Source organism: Ctenopharyngodon idella, chromosome 10 (assembly GCF_019924925.1).
Source record: "Ctenopharyngodon idella isolate HZGC_01 chromosome 10, HZGC01, whole genome shotgun sequence".
NCBI lineage: Eukaryota > Metazoa > Chordata > Actinopteri > Cypriniformes > Xenocyprididae > Ctenopharyngodon > Ctenopharyngodon idella.
Genome location: NC_067229.1, coordinates 42,494,973 through 42,515,000, shown reverse-complemented (window position 1 = coordinate 42,515,000; position 20,028 = coordinate 42,494,973). Strand labels below are relative to the sequence as shown.

Here is a 20,028-nt window from a genome sequence, read left to right as displayed (position 1 = left end):
AAAAATGAAATGTGTTCTCTGTTCATGGATGATTTTTCAACTTCAACAAATAGAGCAATTAAGTGAATTTTCAGTTTTTTTTTGTGAATTTAATTGTTTTATATTCTGTATTATATATATATATATATATATATATATATATATGCATACAATATACCTGGACCACAAAACCAGTCATAAGTCGCACAAGTATATTTGTAGCAATAGCCAACAATACGCTGTATGGGTCAAAATTATTGATTTTTCTTTTATGCCAGAAATCATTAGGATATTAAGTAAAGATCATGTTCCATGAAGATATTTTGTAAGTTTCTTACTGTAAATATATCAATTTATTTTTGTGAGTGGATATGCATTGCTAAGGACTTCATCTGGACAACTTTAAAGGCGTTTTTCTCAACATTTTGATTTTTTTGCACCCTCAGATTCCAGATTTTCAAACAGTTGTATCTCAGCCAAATATTGTCCTATCCTAACAAACCATACATCAAAGGAATTTCAAAGAATTGACACTTATGACTGGTTTTGTGGTCCAGAGTCACATATATACATACAATATTTCATATATACTATATAAAACTAGTTTTTCTTTAAATATGTTCTATGCATGACCAGCTCAAATCCAGCTTCATGGGTCATGGACTTTTAGTGCAAACATTTCCACAAATCACTTTTAAATGTGAAAGGGCACTTTAGTGTCAAGCAATCTCACTGAGGCCAGATTGAGATTAGAACTATTGGTTCTGAGGGCAAAGGTCAGAGAGTGACCGCCGTAACTTACGCATTAGTACGGAATATTGCCAGAGATTCATTTCCACTCCCAAAGTTGAGGAAATTCCCCAGACTGACCCGTGAAACCTTTGAATTACACTTCATATAAATGTTAAGAGAGCTGGGAGAGGGGTAGCTGTCAGGTTTATTTAGTCTAATTAAAATGAATTCTTTACTGTGGATTCTTTGTGAGTAACATGCTAAGTGAGTGTTATTTTTAATTTAACCTTACAGATAACAGCTGTAACAGGAACTCACATGTACTTGCCATGGTGGAGCCAAACTACATTATGATCACATCACATTTAGTGACCTATGACATGTAAATCTATCTTATGTAATCAGAGAGAGCTGTGCTTAATTACTGTACAGGAAACATATTATAGATACACACATGCAGTGAAATATTTATCACACACTATAACTATCATGAGAGGCCAAACTCCGTATTTACACAGAGTTCCAGGGAAAAATCTAGAACAGGGCTACAAAACAACACATTCAGTGTCGTGGTGTTAGTAAAATGACACCTGGAGTAAAACCCTAGTGACGCAGATACTGCTGTTTGGGTCGTGTTCTCATTTGGGAGACTCATTCAGTGCCTTGAAAGGAGAAAAAGGTAAGTTCACAGCAAAAATGCACTAAAAAGCAGTAAAAAACATCCCAACCTCTGATCGGTGACTTTTTTTGTGTCCTTTACTCTGCTGCCTGGGTCAGAGTTTATACAACTTTGAATTGATTGAAAGCATGTACAATAGTGCCACCTGCTGGCAGAACACAGAATTATCTATCTATCTATCTATCTATCTATCTATCTATCTATCTATCTATCTATCTATCTATCTATCTATCTATCTATCTATCTATCTATCTATCTATCCAAGTTAATAAACACGTGAGGATTCAATATGCACAAAAAGGACCAATTACAACCAATATTAAGACGCATAAGCCAGACTGCACAACATTTTTAATTCATTTAGTATTTCACACTCAGTCTCTGCAGGGTCTTGCTTACACTTTTACTGAACAGAAACGGTTTCTTCTGTGAGAAAAACTTTCACTTTCGTTTCATGGATGTTAGAACTCACAGTCAGCTGACTTTGATTTGGCCTGTTTGTATGTAGCAGTGATTACCTGCTGTAAGTTATCACCTTAAAAAGCAATACAATTAATTATAGACTAATATTTGTTGGCCAAAGCAATGTATATTAAGTGTTACATTTTTGTTGTTTCCTGAATTGTTTTGTGTTTCATAATCGTTTTACTGTTTACGTTTGCTGGTTTCCATAACAACTTACTCCATACAGTGTGACAGTATACAGGCTATCTGTGTGTATTTTAGTCTTGGGAAACAACAGTTGATTTCTTTAGTCAGGTACTTATTAATTATATATTTCATTGCTTTGTTTATGTGTGTATTGTTTTGTTTATACATGTTTCAATGCGTGTTTACACAATCACTATGACGTAAGGGCGCGCGCGCGCGCGTGTGTGATCCAGACCCAGCTAATGGATGTCAGAGATGTCAGATGTGCTGCTCGTGTTCGTCATGGCGCCTTTGCAGAGCGGATGAGTACAGGGTTTTTCTTGTTTAAACTCTCCCATATTCTACTCCTCTAACTCCTGTATGCTCCGTTTTTACCCTCGAACCTGAGTCCAATTCCTCTGGATCGGAACCGGCCATGACCGTGGAGCAGAATGTCCTGCAGCAGCACTCTCAGAAGGTAACGCGCGCGCACCGCCCGAACACACAGACCCAGTTCGGTCCGGTTCGGCCCAGTTCGGTTCGTCTCGACTCGGTTCGTTCGGTGTCATAAGGCGGTTTATGGTGGCGTTGAAAGTGCCAGTGGCTCAGTTTGATTGCTGCGGCCTAGTTATAGCATCACATTAGCCGCGCCTCACGTTTTTGTGTTTGTTTATATTTATTAGAACATCTTGCACACTTATGAGTTTTAAATCAATTAAACAGTTTAGAACAGTAAATAACTGTAAATAAAACAACATAGGCCCGTATAACTTACAAAAGCCGCGAAACAGTAGCGTTTGTGCTAACAGAGCTAAACCTGCTAAACTTACCCATCAAAACACACTGAAATCTCAGTGAAACTCTCTTAAATCTTATTAAATACCCCGCAGAGTCTCTATTTGAGTGTTCAGAAGTGTAATGATACGTCTTGTTGGGTTTGTGTTTGGTGTAGCGTGTTTGTTTATGTTCTGACACCCACACAGCTGCTGAAAAATGTGTTTGTAAACATTAGGCATTTCATGTTCATTTGTGCCATTTATGTGCGTTTTTGTTCATTTATTTCATCTGTTTTTAAACATTAAACTTTTTCTTGTTGGTTTGTGTTTATGTGGGATTCAGTTTCATCTGTTTGTAAACAGTCTTGATGGGTATGTCATATTTTTGTGGTTTGTAAAAAAAAAATTTTTATGGGTTGCTTAATATGATACATCTTAAGTGCACATTGATGGATGGTTTTGGCTTTTAATAGAATGAGGATCTATTCAGTTAAATAGGCAGATTATTCATCAGATTATTATGTTGTAACTGAAGAAGCGATTTTGTGATCTTAATTACACAAGATGAGTTTTCAAACCAGAGTTGCAGCAGGTGGTGGGGAATATAAAACTTTGTATTTCACATAAACTGAAAGTGAACTGGCTGTAAGTTTCAGCAGCTCTTGTTTGGCACAGAGCTTGTGTTGCTTTATCATGTTACTGTTGAGAAATGTGTGTTACTTAGCCCAGTGCGTCCATACCACGGATAGGGAGGGGTGTGCCACCTTCAGAGTGTTGGGACGTGCACGCTCCGCACATACCACGTTTCATGTCATATCTTGAACGGAAAGGCATGTAATGCATTAGAAGGTCAGTGCAGCATCCCTTAGCCACTGGCTGTAAGTTTATGTAATGATGTCAGTAACTCGAGGCTTATTATGAGGCAAGCAGAGGAACATTTGTGTATGATTCGATAGAGCCCGAGCTAAAATGGTCAGATGAGTAGAAACAGATCAGTCATACTGCGTTTCGGTCTTGGGAGGAGCGCTGTTCCTCCCTCTTCTGTTTGGCACAGGTTATGTTTGTCTCATGCCATTCCTGATCAGAGCCAGGACTGAGATAAAGGGCCAGTACTCTGTGTTTCCCATCCCGAAGTGTGAGCTGTTGTTCTGTTTGCAGCGTGTCCTGATGCACCTGAGTGGTGCTGGTGACAGCAACCCATTTGATCCTGGTCTTGCATAGCCATACTTTTAACGTTTGATCCATTTGCCACATTATTCTTCCAAAATCTGCCCACTTAGACAGGAAGAGACAAAAAAAAAAAAAAAAAGTAAAATGACCAACCGCAGTTTGCTTTTTTTAATATGACATTTAATGTAAAAAATGTCATGTTTACTTTAGGGCTTTTTTAACGATTAATCGTGATTAATCGTATCTAAAATAAAAGTTTGTGTTTACATAATATATGTGTGTGTGTACTATTTATAATATGTATTTATAAACACATACACATACATGTATATATTTAAGAAATATTTACATGTGTATATATTTAAGAAATATTTACATGTGTATATATTTATAATTTAAATTATATATAAATATTTTTTGATTTTTTTTTTAATATTTTATATTTTTCTTAAATTTGTATATGTATGTGTTTATAAATACAAAATAAATATACACAGTACACATATATTATGTAAACAAACTTTTATTCTGGATGCGATTTTTTTTTTTTTTTGCGATTAATCGTTAAACAGTTTTGATAACACAAGCATCATACACTAATATTTTCATTTTATGGTTGTTAACTGATATCAGGTTGATATTAAAATTCTATTAAATGTTGTCTAAATAAATAAAAAATAAAACAAAACTAAATCAATCAGTTTTAAGTGCTACAAGTGAATTTAAGTGTCACAACAAACAGTATAAAATTGGATATTCATTTAGAGATTTGTTAAAGATTACATTTAACAGTGTTTTTAAATTATTAGTGTTATTAAAGATTAACTTTAAGTGAGCATTAGATGACTGCAAAGCTAATCTCAATGTAAAAATAGGGGAAATAAGCACACAAAAAATAAATAAACAGTATCAATCGATTTGAAGTAGTATAGAGAGAATGTATAGTCATATGAGCACAGGAAAGATTAATTTTGATTCAGCAGTTGTCAGTAGGGATGTACGATATTGAAGAAAAATGCAATATGTGATACAATAATGTACAAAACAGAAATTGAATAATCAAATGTAAAAAATAAAACTGCTTAGTCTTCACTGTATGAATTAAATAAACACTGATTCTTATTAAAGCATTAAAAGTTATTCAGTCAAGAGCAGTGAGTGATTTTATTTTTGTCTTTTGTTTGATTAACATTAATGACACAGACTGCAGCAGGTTTATTAGGCTGCTGTCACTTTAAGAGCTAATACACGGATCCAATATACCAATACACACGCGTTTTCTTTTAGGGCTGTTTAACGATTAATCACGATTAATCACATCCAGAATAAAAGTTTGTGTTTACATAATATATCTGAACTATGTATATTTATTTTGTAATTATAAACACATGCACATATACATGTATATATTTAAGAAAAATAAAAAATATAAAAATCAATAAGTATTCACATATAGTTTAAATTATATATAAATATATACATATAAATATTTCTCAAATATATACAAAATAAAACTGCAAAGTACACATATATATTATGGAAACTCAAACTTTTATTTTGGATGCGATTAATCGCGATTAATCATTTTCTTTCTCAGCTGTTTATGTTCACTTAAGACATAACCGACTGTTTACGTGAATACTCACCAAGACGGGCATTTTGATATAATTTTGTGTTTGGCCATATAAGCTGTGGAAGAGTACCACATTGAGTTCTTTTCCACGGCTTATTGTGTTATTATATGTACGTCAACCTAAAATTTTGAATTTACGCAACTTTTTGAAGTATTAAAATCATTCAGTTATCGCAAGCCATTGTGTACATGTATACATTTGCGATATTTCAATATATTGTGCAGCCCTAGTTGTCAGTTTCTGTTAAAAAATGTGTTTTCGCTTGTGTTTTCCTCACAGCACCAGCAGACATTACTGAACCAGCTGAGGGAAGTTACTGGAACTACAGATGTTCAGCTGTTACAGCAAGCACTGCAGGTGACCTATCAGTTTCATTAACTCTATAACCAGTATAGTATGACTCATATGCTTTATTTGCAGCTGATTTGATAGTTGGACTTTAAATATTATTTGCTCAAAGACAAGTTAGTTTCTTAGTGCATGTAATGAAAGGTGTTTGTGTCCAGGTCAGTAACGGTGATCTAGCCGAGGCGGTTGCCTTTCTCACCGAGAAGAACGCCAAGGTCCCACAGCAAGATGAAGCCACCTATTACCAGACGGCCCAAATCACCAATGATAGATACATCAGTGTGGGCAGCCAGGCTGACACAAGTACGTATTTAAATCTCAGAACAATGATTGGCTGAAATCCAGGGAAAGATTATGCTGCTCTGTGATGAAGTACAATGAAATGCCATGACGCAAAGGAAAGCTGAGTGAAGAACCAGCTGTAAATGCTCTGTTCCCGACAGCTAACAAAACTGATTTCTAAGCAGTTCTAAAAAATACAGTTTGTTTTAGATTTCAATTTGTATTTTGGTGCCTGAACTTGATAAGTGGATTGATTCATTAAATTCTAAACTGCAGTGAATTAGCACTGCTGTGTCAAACCAGAAAATTAATATTTTTGCCACGCGTCTTGCTGAAATTCCTCTTTAGGAAAGAGATACTGAAATGAGACATCATGTAACTCATAACAGTGGGAGTTCTGGCAGCTCTTTTATAAATGCATGCACATCATCTCAGAGAGCCAGACCTTTAAAGATACAGCCTGCTGATCCTCCCAGCTTGTTTTAAATGATGATGACACAAACTCCAGTCCTACTGCTGAGAAAATGCTGACAGAGGGAATGTTAGTTTGGCATGCCGCCTCATGTTTTTATTTGAGCTCTCGACATGCGCTTAAGAGATATTCTCTATATTCTCTATCACTATGACAGTGTGGTGTAACCTGTTGATCTGTCCAACTAACGAGATATCAAACAGGCTGATTAATCAGGTGATATTTGAGCATTTTGATATTCTTGGCATTGGCTGAAAAGTGTTCAATGTTACACAAAACGTTTGTATATTTTATTTGATGTTAAATTTCAGTAATTAATAAATTGTAATATTTTAAAATATTACATTAAAATTTGGCCTGTAAATATTCAAATATTATATATTGTATTATGTAATATAGGCTACATAGTGGGTTTATATATAAAGTTTATATATATATATATATATATATATATATATATACACACACACACACACACACACACACACAAACTTATATATATGGGTCAGTGACATATAAGGATTTTCGACAGGCTAATTTTAAAATACAAAAAAATAATATCTATTGCAATTGTTTAAACATTAAGAAAGTTACGTACACATAAATTCATTTTAAAATTTTAAATTAAGTGATTTTAGTGGGTTTTTTTTTTTTTTTTTTAAATCTAGATGAATTGGCCATAGCCTTAAAAAATGTCATATGGTGCAACCGTGATTTATCTTAAAATTAATTCATTTCCATAACATGCTTAACTTTTTTTTTTATTTTTTTTTTATTTTATTTTTTATACAAGTTCTCAGTAATTAAAGTGTTTAGAAACAGAGTATTTGCAGTTCTTTTGAGATTCTGTAAAGAATGACCTTATATTTTTGTTCTATAACTTCAGAGTTGCCTTCTTAAATGTAGTTAACAGACTTATTTTTCCTGTAAATCGCATAAAACTGATAAAAATGTTTTAAAAATACCATTTATTTAAGCATACTGTATCAGTGATTCATATTTCAGCCACAGAAATTAAATATTTTATTTTTAATTTAATACAGTTATTGCTATTATTGGTCGCACCACATGATGTATATGTACTGTATGTATATGTATGTGGTCACCCATTAGGACATCCATAGTAACACACTTTTGAATGTTCTTGTGATTGTTTCAGATGTAATTGATCTCACTGGAGATGATAAAGATGACCTTCAGCGGGCCATTGCTCTCAGTCTGGAGGAGTCGAACAGGGCCTTCAGAGAGACAGGCATCACTGATGAAGAGCAGGCTATCAGCAGGTGGGGTTTTAACTGTACTTTTAACTTTTTTTCTGCTGAATATTTTATATTACTGTAGATTTCAGTATAAAATTAATCACACAACAAGCAGAGTTATAGCAGAACCCTTTCATACCTTGTGCGACCAGACAGAAGTGATGTTTGGTGTCTTTGTGCTTCAGAGTCCTGGAGGCCAGCATCGCTGAGAACAAGGCCAGCCTGAAGCGCACGCACACAGAAGTATGGAGCGATTCACCCAACCCTCACGACAGGAAGAGGATGGAGAACTGTCCTGTAGGGCTGAAGAACGTGGGGAACACATGCTGGTTCAGTGCAGTTATACAGGTCAGTGTCAGCCGCTGTGATTGCTTTACAATTACAAACACATTTGCTTATTTAATGAACTGAAAAGCAACAAATGACAGTTTAATTCATTAATTTTAATTGCGTTTTATTTGATTTTATAATTCCCCAGACAGATTGATTGTGTTAGTCTCACGTATTGCAGATCTAAATGAAGCCGAGTGGCCTTGCATTGCAGTTGTTAAAAATGAGGGGTATCGCTGCATCAATGCTATATCAGTGAATCAGTATATTTAATATTTTTGAAGAAGACAAAATTTATTATGTGTATCTAGACAGTGCTGGATCATGTTTAGAGTGATAGAGTAGTTGAAATATATATGCTAAAAAATATATAATGAGTAAACATTTTTTAACATTTTAAAAATAAATTAACTTTTATTTAGCAAGGATGCATTAAATTGATCAAACATGACAGTAAAGACATAATGTTTTAAAAAAATATATTTCAAATAAATGCTGTTCTTTTGAACTTTTTTATTTATTATATATTATTTATTTATTACATTTTAATATTGTTTATTTGCCTAACTGTAGGCCGTTTACTATTACCAAGCAACTTGGCGTATTAATATGACACTCATATTTATGTGCGTATATCAGCTTTTTTTACTTTGAATGTGACTTCAGATCCTACTAAGGCCTGATTGTTTGTGTCTGTTACACGATGTCAGAACATGAACCATGTAGAGAGCTGAGTAATGATCGCTGAGTACTGTCACATGCTGTTTACCTCCTGTGTGTAACCCGACGCCTGAAGAAGCCCCCGCTCATGTAAGAACCGCAGCCGCTCTGGCGCTCAACACTCTGTGGATTTATAGATCTGGACAAGGAGACTCAAAATGTGTGAATCTGTCACTAAAAACAATGCGTCAGTCATTCACACAATGATACTGTAGTGACACTTCGACTAAGCATGAGAAAAACGCCAAATGTGTTTGTGGGAAAAATGTGCAGTCTTTTTGTGTCATCACAAGGTTGTGCTGACATTCAGTGCTGGAACACACTATTTTCAAACACTGATATTTATCTTTTTTATCTATATTTTTCAGTCTCTTTTTAACCTGCTGGAGTTCCAGAGGCTGGTGTTACATTATTCCCCCCCTGCACGGATGCAGGACTTGCCCCGCAATCAGAAGGTGAGATTGCCGCCTGGTACCCATGTCCACCGTGGTTAACAACAACTCGCATGCCATAAGAGCTTCCATTTCTCACCGAGACACACTTCCAGCAACTGTGACCTTGCTTGACCTGGTTTGAAAGCCTCAGTTGCATGCTGTGACATTATCGTGCTGTTGCGAGCAGTGATTTTCACCCATCTGACTGGCCTGTGACCAGAGGAGGTGAAGCAGAGGAAGTGCTTTATCAAAGTCCCTGTGTTCTAGCTGTTAAACTGTCACACGAGCTGTTCCAGACTGCGTTTTAAAGTGGAAAAAGTAGTGGACAGTGTCTGGCTCAGTAGGCCAACTGCTGTCTGTGTGATTGCTGTCTTCGGGTCTTTCTCTGAGGACCCTGAGTCTGCGAACGGGGTCAGCAGACATGGCCGCTAATCTGAGCTTAACCTCATCCACTGATAGAAGACCACAGAGCCCTGGATTCATTCTTTTCTCTCTCCTTATTGCTTTTACTTTTCATCTGCTGGGTCAGTAGAGAAGCTCTTTCTAGACTTTAATCTATTATTATTTAAGACGGAGAAAGAAAATCCTGATGATGTGAACAGGTGAAGGTTTCTGACCCCTGTGTGGCATTGAGATGTTTTTAAGGCAAGGATCTCCATAACTGATAGCAGACAGACCTAACTAATCAACTCTTATCATTCAAATTCACTTAAAAGGGATAGTTCACCTAAAAAAAGTTTCATTTACTCACCCTCATGTTGTTCCAAACTTGTAAGACTTTCATTCATTTTCGGAACACAAATGAAGGTCTTTTTAATGAAATCTGAGAGCTTTCTGTCCCTCCATTGACAGCTACGCAACTGAGACTTTAACGCTTCAAAAAGAGACTTGATCACTTTATATGATCAACAGATTTAATTTAGGCTTTTATTCACATATAATGCAAACATGCTTGAGCTTCCGTTTACCACAACTGCTTTGTAATTTGATGAATGTTTATGTGAATAAAAGTCTGTTCATCATATAAAGCAATCGAGTCTCTTCAGAAAATTTGGACCAAACTGCTCAATTCATATGGGTTAGTTTTTCAATCTCTTTATGAACTTTTTGAAGCGTCAAAGTAGTAATTATGTAGCTGTCTATGGAGGGACAGAAAGCTCTCAGATTTCATTAAAAAGATCTTAATTTGTGTTCCTAAGATGAACAAAAGTCTTACAGGTTTGGAACGTCCTGATTTTTGGGTGAACTATCCCTTTAATAATTTGCAATCATGCCATAATCAGTGTAAAGTTAACATTTTATGCATTTAGCGGACATTTTATCAGTTGTGTATTCTTTGGGAATCAAACCCATGACCTTCGCTTTGCTAGTGTTATGCTCTGCTGTTTGAGCTGCAGGAACACTGTTCTGTATGCCATTAAGAATATGTTCTCCATTCTCACAGGAGCACAGGAACCTGCCCTTCATGCAGGAGCTGAGGCGCCTCTTTTCCTTGTTGGTGGGATCCAAGCGGAAGTATGTGGACCCGTCCAGAGCCGTGGAGATCCTTAAGGACGCCTTCAAGTCCAGTGAGTCTCAGCAGGTAAGGCACTAAAAGACACATTATGGAAAACAAGATTTTCCTTGCTCTTTTAAAGTAAACAAAAGTGCTTCTGTGTAGACATACTCTAACATTCAGAATGCGAAATTTGGGGTCAGTAAGATTTTGTAATGTTTTTGAAAGTAGTCTCTTATGCCAACCAAGACTGCGCTTATTTGATCAAAAGTACAGTAGAAACAGTAATACTGTGAAATATTATTACACTTTAAAATAACTGTTTCTATTTGAATATATTTTAAAATGTCATGTATTCCTATGATGGCAAAGCTGAATTTTCAGCATCATTACTCTAGTCTTCAGTGTCACATGATCCTTCAGAAATCATTCTAGTGTGTTAATGAAACATGATTATTATCACTGTTGAAAACTGTTGTGCTTCTTAATATTTTTTTATGGAAACTGATAAATTTTTTCAGGATTCTTTGATGAATAGAAAGAACAGCATTTATTTGAGATCTAAATGTTTTGTAACTGTCTTTTATGCTTTCTTGCTGAATAAGTAATTTCTTTTTCTTTTCTTTTTTTCTTTTTTTTTTAGAAAAAAATCGTACTGATCCAAAGCTTTTGAATGGAAGTGTACAATAAAACCTAATCATTTAATCATCATCACAGTATTGACTTCCAAACAATTAACATGTTAACATATGCCTGCCGACATTTACATATTAATGCATATTCTGTATTCAGCAATTTGACTGGTGTGTCATTACTTACATCACTTGCAAAGAGGATAGCTAGTAATAACAGAACTTATTTACATACAGTATATAGTCTTAAAGGTACAGTACATCTTAAAGTCTCAGAGAAACAGTAGCAAAAACAGTCTCTTTCTTTCTAAGGTTCAGCAAATGGGTCATGAAATTGTGACATTTTTACAAGAAAAATAGATTAACATCATAAGTGGGCTTTAGGGAAAAACTAGATTCTACAAAAATAGGGACCTATTTATAGAGCTCTAAATATTTGTGTCAAGGGTCAATCTGTTTTATACCCTCTCAGCATCACAGATAAGCCTGACCTTTTGATTAATATGGTACATGTGATCGTTCTTAGTTTGGACCCATTTTTGGCACATTTGCACTTGGTAAGAGAACAGACATGGGCAAAATTATTTTCTAGGACCAATTGAGACCAGTTAAAACTTGAATACGTTTGTTCACGGTTTGAATTGTTTTGTTTTTACAGCAGGATGTGAGCGAGTTCACCCATAAACTCTTGGACTGGCTGGAGGACGCGTTTCAGATAAAGGCAGAGGAGGACAGGTGAGATCCTGTAACTCCGTGTTCCTCGCTCATATCATTCAGAATGATGTATGACCACATGACAGATTCAGCTGGAACAGGCATTAATGATGATTAATGTGGTACATTAACCTGCGTGACTTCAATTAGCACCGTTAAATACCTGCTGAATACAGTCCCCGTGTGACTCCTATAGCCAAAGGACACTGACTCCTCTAGTCCTGAACATTTCCAGCCCCATGCAACTCCATGTTTGCTCTTGTTCCACACAGGGAGGGAGAGAAGCCGAAGAACCCTATGGTTGAGCTTTTTTATGGACGTTTCCTAGCTGTGGGCGTCCTGGAGGGTGAGTATCCATCGGCTGTATGAGTCCTCTCCCCTAGTTAATGAAAGTGACCTTGTGTTAATGTGATGTGGAGAACCCAAGATGTAATGGTCATTGATGTGTGAGTGGTGTTGGGTTTATTAAACATGACAGCACTGATCATAGCTGTTTATTAGGTGACCTTTTTACCTTCTTAAGATGTCCTGCGTGTGCAGTTCTTTTGCTCATTTGAGCACCAAATTATTCAAAATATCATTGTAAATCTAGTAAAACCTCATAAAAAAAAAAAAATCAGATTTCTTGTTTAAAATGCAAATGTTTAGTGTTAGGAGTGTGTAGTGTTTATAATTAGAGTCCATTAATAAGTACACTACCTAAATTGCATTAAATTGACAGTAAAGACATTTATAATGTTACAAAAGTTTTTTTTTTTTTTTTTTTTTTTTTTTTAAATAAATCTTTTTAGCTTTCTATTCATCAAAGAATTTTAAATTTTAATTGTTAGTATCACAATTTCCACCAAAAGATTAACAGCACAACAGTTTTCAACATTGATAATAAGAAAAGTTTCTTGAGCAGCAAATCAGCATATTAGAATAAGGATCATGTAATATTGAAAAAATATATTAAAATAGAAAACAGTTTTAAATTGTAATAATATTTCAGAATATTGCTTTTTTAATGTATTTTTGATCAAATAAATGCAGCCTTGGTGAGCATAAGAGACTTCTTTCAAGAAAATTATAAAATCTTACCGACCCCAAACGTTTGATCAGTATTTGTATGTGCGAGTGAATGTAAGGCCATAAACATATTCTGCGCAAGTACATTAATGCAAATGATTCATGTAGCTCTGCTGTCTCAATTTTGCATGTTGTTGCATTACGAAATGTTTCAGAATGCAATTCATAATGCAACTCAAGCACTCATTTCATTCTCAGAATTGCCACAAGGGGCATTCTTGCAAGCATTAGTGTAAACCTTCTTCTATGTTCAATTTTAGGCCCACTACTTTTATGATGATGCAAGATTTTAAGCTGAGCAAGTTAGTAAAACTGTCAAAATATTGAGGTAGCTACCTGAACAATAAAACATCTACTGTAAATCTAGTGTGGAAAAATTCACGTAAAGTATGTACAAACTCCCTTTAAGACAAGTCATTTCACTCGGCGGCCAGAAACGCCTGTCGGGCATGTAAGTGCAGCTTCTATCTCTTTGAATGGGGAAACATCAAATTCTCCAAAGCTATTCGCCAGGCTTTCGATTAAATTTCATATTTGAAATCACCAGTGAAATCTGACAACAGCTGTCTCATAAATTTTGTTTCTAAATGCTGGAATCATGACAAAAAACTGCATTTTTCAGGCTGTATCAAGCTAATGCGCATGCGCAGTCCTAAGTGTGCATCTCTATAGGAAGCGCACGTCTGAGCTTCTAGCGTCAGCTGCAGTGACGTGATGACTTTACCAGTTGGTGATTGGCTCTTATTTAGAAGGCGGGACTTATTCCGCCATATTGCATGTTGCACTTTCTCCCATTCATAACAATATGAGTGCACCATCTTTATATATATAAAGTGTTTGGTATGTATAACAGGACCATGTGGTTATTCCATAGCCCACATGTTTCTGGCCTAAACCTAGCCTGGTTCCGGCAGATTTGCGTGTTTGTTGGTTTATTTTCCCTTGTGCATGATGTACTTTCACTGTGGTGTATCCATATGATGCCCACTAAATAAAGTGATTACATAGATAAGATAAGAGATTATAAATATTCGGTGCACATTACGGAGAGTATTTAAAGTCAATGATGTGAGTGTGTGTGTGTGTTCACAGGAAAGAAATTTGAGAACACTGAGATGTTTGGGCAGTACCCTCTCCAGGTTAATGGCTTCAAAGATCTGCACGAGTGTTTAGAGGCAGCCATGATTGAAGGAGAGATCGAGTCTTTGCATTCTGCCGAGAACTCCGCCAAATCAGGGCAAGAGGTTTGTAGAGACGTTTTCTTTCCACCCGAGTGCGCCACAATACCCTCAAACACCTAAAATAGTTCTCATATTCCTTCTGTTGGCCCTCCAATCACAATCTTTGAGGTGAAAGGAAAAAAAAAAACATGTGACCTCTGACCGAGATGTTACATAATGGCTTTTCAGTCATCAGTGCCGCCCTGGGCAGATCCCTTTGCAGCTGCTTCCTGCTAATTACTTCAGCTGAGTGCAAATAAAGAAGGAGATTCTCTGGTGTACATTATTCTGGGCACCAACAGGCTGGGATGTTAATGAAAGCCCAGCACACTGTGTCTCTCTTAGAATGTGATCAGGTCACCAGTGCTCATTCCAGCTGTCAGTATGGGGGGCGGAGCTGGGATGGGTCACATGGATAGGTCTCTCATGGATCATGTTGGGGTTAAAAGACTACTACAGACAGATTTTTGAAAAAACTTGATATCAGATCAATTAAAATTCATTTAAAGACATTTTATTCACTTGTTTCTCACTTGACTATTATTGATAAATGAGAAGTTTGACATTAGTGTTCTTATATGCAAATTTTTGCTGTTTTCCAGCACTGGTTCACAGAACTCCCACCGGTTTTGACCTTTGAACTGTCGAGGTTTGAGTTTAATCAAGCCTTAGGTCGGCCTGAAAAGATTCACAACAAGTTGGAGTTTCCCTCCATGCTGTACATGGACAGGTTAGTGCTATTTACTTTTTTCCAGACTACTTCAAACTAAAATCCTTCAAACTTGCAATTTTTAAAACTACTTCAAACTCTCAGGTCAGGCTTTCTCATGCCAACATCAAAGTTTGTTTTGACAAACTTTATCTAATTTCATAATATTGTTTTTAAGAGATTTTAGTTTTATTTAAACATCTTTTAAATATAGCCTGTTTTTTTTTTTCTTGAAATATTTTGTAAAATGGGGAAAAATCTAACATTGACCTGCATTGTTCACCAGTCAAAATCAAAACAATATCAATGACATCATTGTAATATTTGATTACTAGTTATTTTTTGCATTTATTTCATACTGAATTAGTTCTTTCTTGTATTTGTTGTATTTTGTGTTTTGGTTTGCTTTGGGTTTCTTTTTTTTATTTTTTTTTATTTAGTTTTGTTATGTTTGTTTCATTTTGTTTTGTTTCGTTTCCTTTTGATTAAGTTGTTTCTTGATGCCAAATCAAATAAGGATTCCATACAAGCAACACAAATTACTTCTAGTTTTCAGTGAAACTGTGTGATATGCGATTGATTTCAGGTACATGGACAGGAACAGAGATATCACACGGATAAAACGAGAGGAGATCAGAAGACTAAAGGAGCACCTGACCGTACTCCAGCAGCGACTTGAGAGGTTTGTTAACTCTATTTAACCTCTGCTCAAATCTAGAGATAACCTGCTGTTAACTTACATAGCAGGAAAATCTCAGCTTTCAGCAAGAAAGAAACTGTTAATGGAAAGATGAAAGTCACATGCTTAAGTTTTAAACAACACTTTTTCTTATTTGAGATCCGTTTTTCCCAAAACCTTCTCTGTGCCAGGTATCTGAGCTATGGCTCAGGGCCCAAGCGGTTTCCTCTGGCCGATGTTCTCCAGTATGCCATGGAATTTGCGTCCAGCAAGCCTGTGTGCACGTCGCCTGTGGAAGACATTGATACAACAGCACCACCTGGTGGCATGACTGCACAGCTGCCACCTCCAGCAAGGCAAGTTTTTATTCAACTATTCCAAGAGGGAAAATTTTTTAAGAATAGTTCTGAGATATTAAAGTGTTTTCTGCTTGGACTTCAGCACAGGGGATCAGCCGGATGCATCTGTCTCACCCGAGGGCTCCTGCTCTGGTATGCAGGCCCAGCAGCAGCAACAACAGCAGCAGCAAAGGGTTTCGATCCATAAACCATTCACTCAGTCTCGTGTGCCGCCGGATCTACCCATGCACCCTGCCCCACGACACATCACAGAGGAGGAGCTGCGGGTACTGGAGGGCTGTCTGCACCGCTGGAGGAGCGAGGTGGAGAACGACACCAGAGGTACAAGCGCCCGTGCATGCAAACATGTGCTCAAACTGCATACAACCTGATTTCGGTTTCCTGTTGCTTTGGGCTTTGTAAATTTACATGTTTCTGCTTGATCTGTGTCAGATCTGCAGGCCAGTATATCCAGAATCCACAGAACCATCGAGCTTATGTATTCTGACAAGTCCATGATGCAGGTAAGAAGCTTTTTGAGATCTCCGATAGTTTTCTCTCCATCTCAGAAATGACCCCAGAATGAGTTCATCTTGTACTTGATGCTGTGTTTTAGGTGCCGTACCGGCTGCATGCTGTTTTGGTCCACGAGGGTCAGGCTAACGCAGGTCACTACTGGGCATACATCTACGACCCACATCACCGACAATGGATGAAGTACAATGACATTTCAGTGACAAAGTCATCCTGGGAGGAGCTGGTGCGAGACTCGTTCGGTGGATACCGCAATGCCAGCGCATACTGCCTCATGTACATTGATGATAAAAAACCCTTCCTTATTGAAGGTAACCTCATCTGCATATGCTAATTTTTGATTCTCCTATGAGTCAACACAGTTGTGCCAAATAGTAAAAGCTAAAAAGCTTATATTTGCCATTTCAAAGTAAAATAAAGGAATCAATTATCAATTTATCAATTAATTAATTAAAAAAATACAAAAATAAATACTTTTGGCAAAAATGGCAAATAAATAAATAAATAAATGTTTATTTAACTCATTATTTAGTTAATATTTAAATTAAAAAATAAAATAAAGGAATCAATTATCAGTTTATTTCAGAAGTGAAATATACAGTAAATAAATAAATTTAAAATTGCCATATATATATATATATATATGCATTTAAAAGTGTTTATTGAATTACTGTTTAAATTACATTTTTTTTTAAAACTATTTATACATATATTTATCTATTTGCTAATAAACTGGTCTTTATTATGGCATTAATTAAAAATCATTTGACAGTCGCATTAACATAAGCAGTTGGCTTGCATTGTGCAAATTAAACCACAAAATGTTTAATTTATGTACCATATTATTGTTACAACTAACATTTTAAACATGAATTAAACCATTTTAAATATGTTTTTATTTTCGTTAATTTGGAAAGTGATTTATTAATTTTTTTTTTTTTATCACATTGCCAGTTTGAGAAGTATTTACATTTTCAGTTACATTTATTTACTTGCATTTTTATTTTTTAATGAATAAATTGATCCTTATTTTTAAGTGGCACTCCAAGTTCTCTATAGTTGGTTTATTTAGCTGTATTTTGAGTACAAAATTGTCTCTAAAAGTTTGCTAAATGTGACAAAACATCCTGCTTAGGGTGTTTTCAAAGAAAGAAAAGATTTTTTTTAAATAGATTTTTTTTTTTAAATTTAGAAAAGTCTTTAATGTGTAGATATCAGTTTCAAATAGTCTGTCGTACTTGTAATTGGCTTTATATGAATAAAACCGCAGGTAAGATATGTTCTCATTTAAATAGATGGATGTGTGTGAAATGCTGACTGTCTGCTTATGTATATCTCAGAGGAGTTCGATAAAGAGACGGGGCAGATGCTCAGCGGCTTGGACAAACTCCCTCCTGATCTAAAGGAGTATGTGGAGGCAGATAACAAGCTCTTTCAGAAGGAGATGGAAGAGTGGGATGCTCTACAGGCCCGCAAACTCCAGCAGGAGAAACTGGCTCTGGCTGCTGCTGCCGCCAGTGTGGCCGCCCAGCCCATGAGCACTGAACCCTGCCCTCCAGACAATACTGGTGAGCCTAGTCTGTGGACATACCGTCTGAGACAACTGTCCTTAATTCAAGGAAACTCATTTTCTGCTCTCTCAACAGCCCCCCAGCATGACCCAGAGTACATGGAGCAGCAGTCGCCCACCGGAGACTCCAAACACCTGCAGGAGGACACGGAGAGAGCCATCAGCAAAGCCGCAGCTGAGCATGATGAGAAGAGTCCAGAGGCCCTGCTCAACACAGTAAGACATACACAAACACATGATGAACCAGATCTGGGTCCTTCAGATGGTTCTGGAGACCAAAGGGTGTGTTTAGAAAGTGCTCTTTTCTAGTTGGATGGAGGGCAAACTTTCATGTCTACAAATGTGAAGTCATGGCAGTAGGTCTTATTTGTGTGGGATTAGTTTCCAAGATGTGAAATGTGTTAGTTTTCATCTCATACTATTTGTGCTTTTTTCATCTGTCTTATGAACACATTGGACTTTGGGTATTTGGTTCTGATCATTCAAATATCCAAAAAAAGCTCTTTATATCCATGTTGTGTTGCATTCACGCTTAGCTTCATCCATCTGAATGTGTATTTTTTTTCTACGCTTAAGTACTTTCCTATCCAAGTTTAATATGCACAGTTATATATTTAAAGGTTGTACACTCCGAAGGTCGCATGTGTTGTCCACATATGTCAGAGCATGTCTCATTTCAGATAAATTAAGCTTTATAAAATGGATTGTTATTCTTCATGAGGTGTAAATTTCTGTAATTTCTTTCTTTGAAATGTAATGGTTACTTTTCTGAATCGAGGCAGCCCAAAAGACATATTTGGCTGACAAACGCGACCTCCGGAGGGCACAGCCTTTGAAATGAGACACAGTGGTACTTTTATTATTGCTTCTATTGTTCTCCTCAGTTGTAAGTTGCTTTGGATAAAAGCATCTGCTAAATGATTAAATTTAAATGATTTCCCTGAAAAAGTTGTTTGGGTGGAGCTATTTGTTTGCTCGGCCAATCACAAACATAATCAAAATTCAGTTTGGTGACACTAGTGGCTAAGTGTGCCCAAAGTCCCTTTCAAGGAAAGTCTGTTCACTCGGCGGCCATATTTGTATATTTATATAACGGTTCCGGACAGCTGTTTCAGGCATCCAAGACCAAGTCCTATCTATTTGAATGGGGGAATCCTGAAATCTCAAAAACTGCTTGGCAAACTCACAATTAAATAACATATTTCAAATCAGCAACAAAAACATGAACCATCTCATAAATGTTGTTTCTTATGCTCAATTAGCGTTAAAAAAGTTTTTTTTCGGCTAGATGAGCCAATGAGCATGTGCAGTCCTATGCGCAAGTCTCAGGTTTCTATGGGAACCAGAGCCTCTAACGGCAGTTGCAGTGACACAATGACTTTATCAATCAGCGACTGGCTCTTTTTCTTAGAAGACGTGACATATTCCGCCATATTGCGCGTTGCAGTTTCTCCCATTCATAACTAATAGGAGTGAATCGTCTTTGGTGTGCCACACAAGTCCTGAAAAGTGAAGCCAAATCATTTAGTATAGGTCATAAACCCCGCCCTCTCCATGGGACGTGAGCCAAACTAAAAAATCCAATTACACTTCAAATATTTTTTCCCCAGAGATGGCTTCTGTC

The 20,028-nt window shown here is 36.4% G+C and overlaps 1 protein-coding gene across 3 annotated transcripts in view; it reads left to right on the top strand.

The window, feature by feature from the left end:
- Window positions 1-2,168: 2,168 nt before the first annotated feature.
- The window catches only part of usp25 (ubiquitin specific peptidase 25), a 29,008-nt gene continuing 11,148 nt past the window's right edge, over window positions 2,169-20,028 (top strand). Inside the window, exons 1-18 of one of the 3 annotated variants that reach the window (XM_051908211.1) lie at window positions 2,169-2,498; window positions 5,880-5,957; window positions 6,107-6,251; window positions 7,862-7,985; window positions 8,147-8,309; window positions 9,380-9,466; window positions 10,890-11,027; window positions 12,231-12,307; window positions 12,559-12,632; window positions 14,447-14,598; window positions 15,177-15,304; window positions 15,870-15,965; window positions 16,154-16,318; window positions 16,404-16,642; window positions 16,754-16,824; window positions 16,917-17,145; window positions 18,175-18,402; window positions 18,481-18,620. In XM_051908211.1, coding sequence (XP_051764171.1) covers window positions 2,457-2,498; window positions 5,880-5,957; window positions 6,107-6,251; window positions 7,862-7,985; window positions 8,147-8,309; window positions 9,380-9,466; window positions 10,890-11,027; window positions 12,231-12,307; window positions 12,559-12,632; window positions 14,447-14,598; window positions 15,177-15,304; window positions 15,870-15,965; window positions 16,154-16,318; window positions 16,404-16,642; window positions 16,754-16,824; window positions 16,917-17,145; window positions 18,175-18,402; window positions 18,481-18,620 — 2,376 coding nt within the window. In that variant the 5' untranslated portion in view covers window positions 2,169-2,456. The remainder of the gene's footprint in view (window positions 2,499-5,879; window positions 5,958-6,106; window positions 6,252-7,861; window positions 7,986-8,146; window positions 8,310-9,379; window positions 9,467-10,889; window positions 11,028-12,230; window positions 12,308-12,558; window positions 12,633-14,446; window positions 14,599-15,176; window positions 15,305-15,869; window positions 15,966-16,153; window positions 16,319-16,403; window positions 16,643-16,753; window positions 16,825-16,916; window positions 17,146-18,174; window positions 18,403-18,480; window positions 18,621-20,028) is intronic. The other 2 variants (XM_051908212.1, XM_051908213.1) reach the window with 2 other exon arrangements.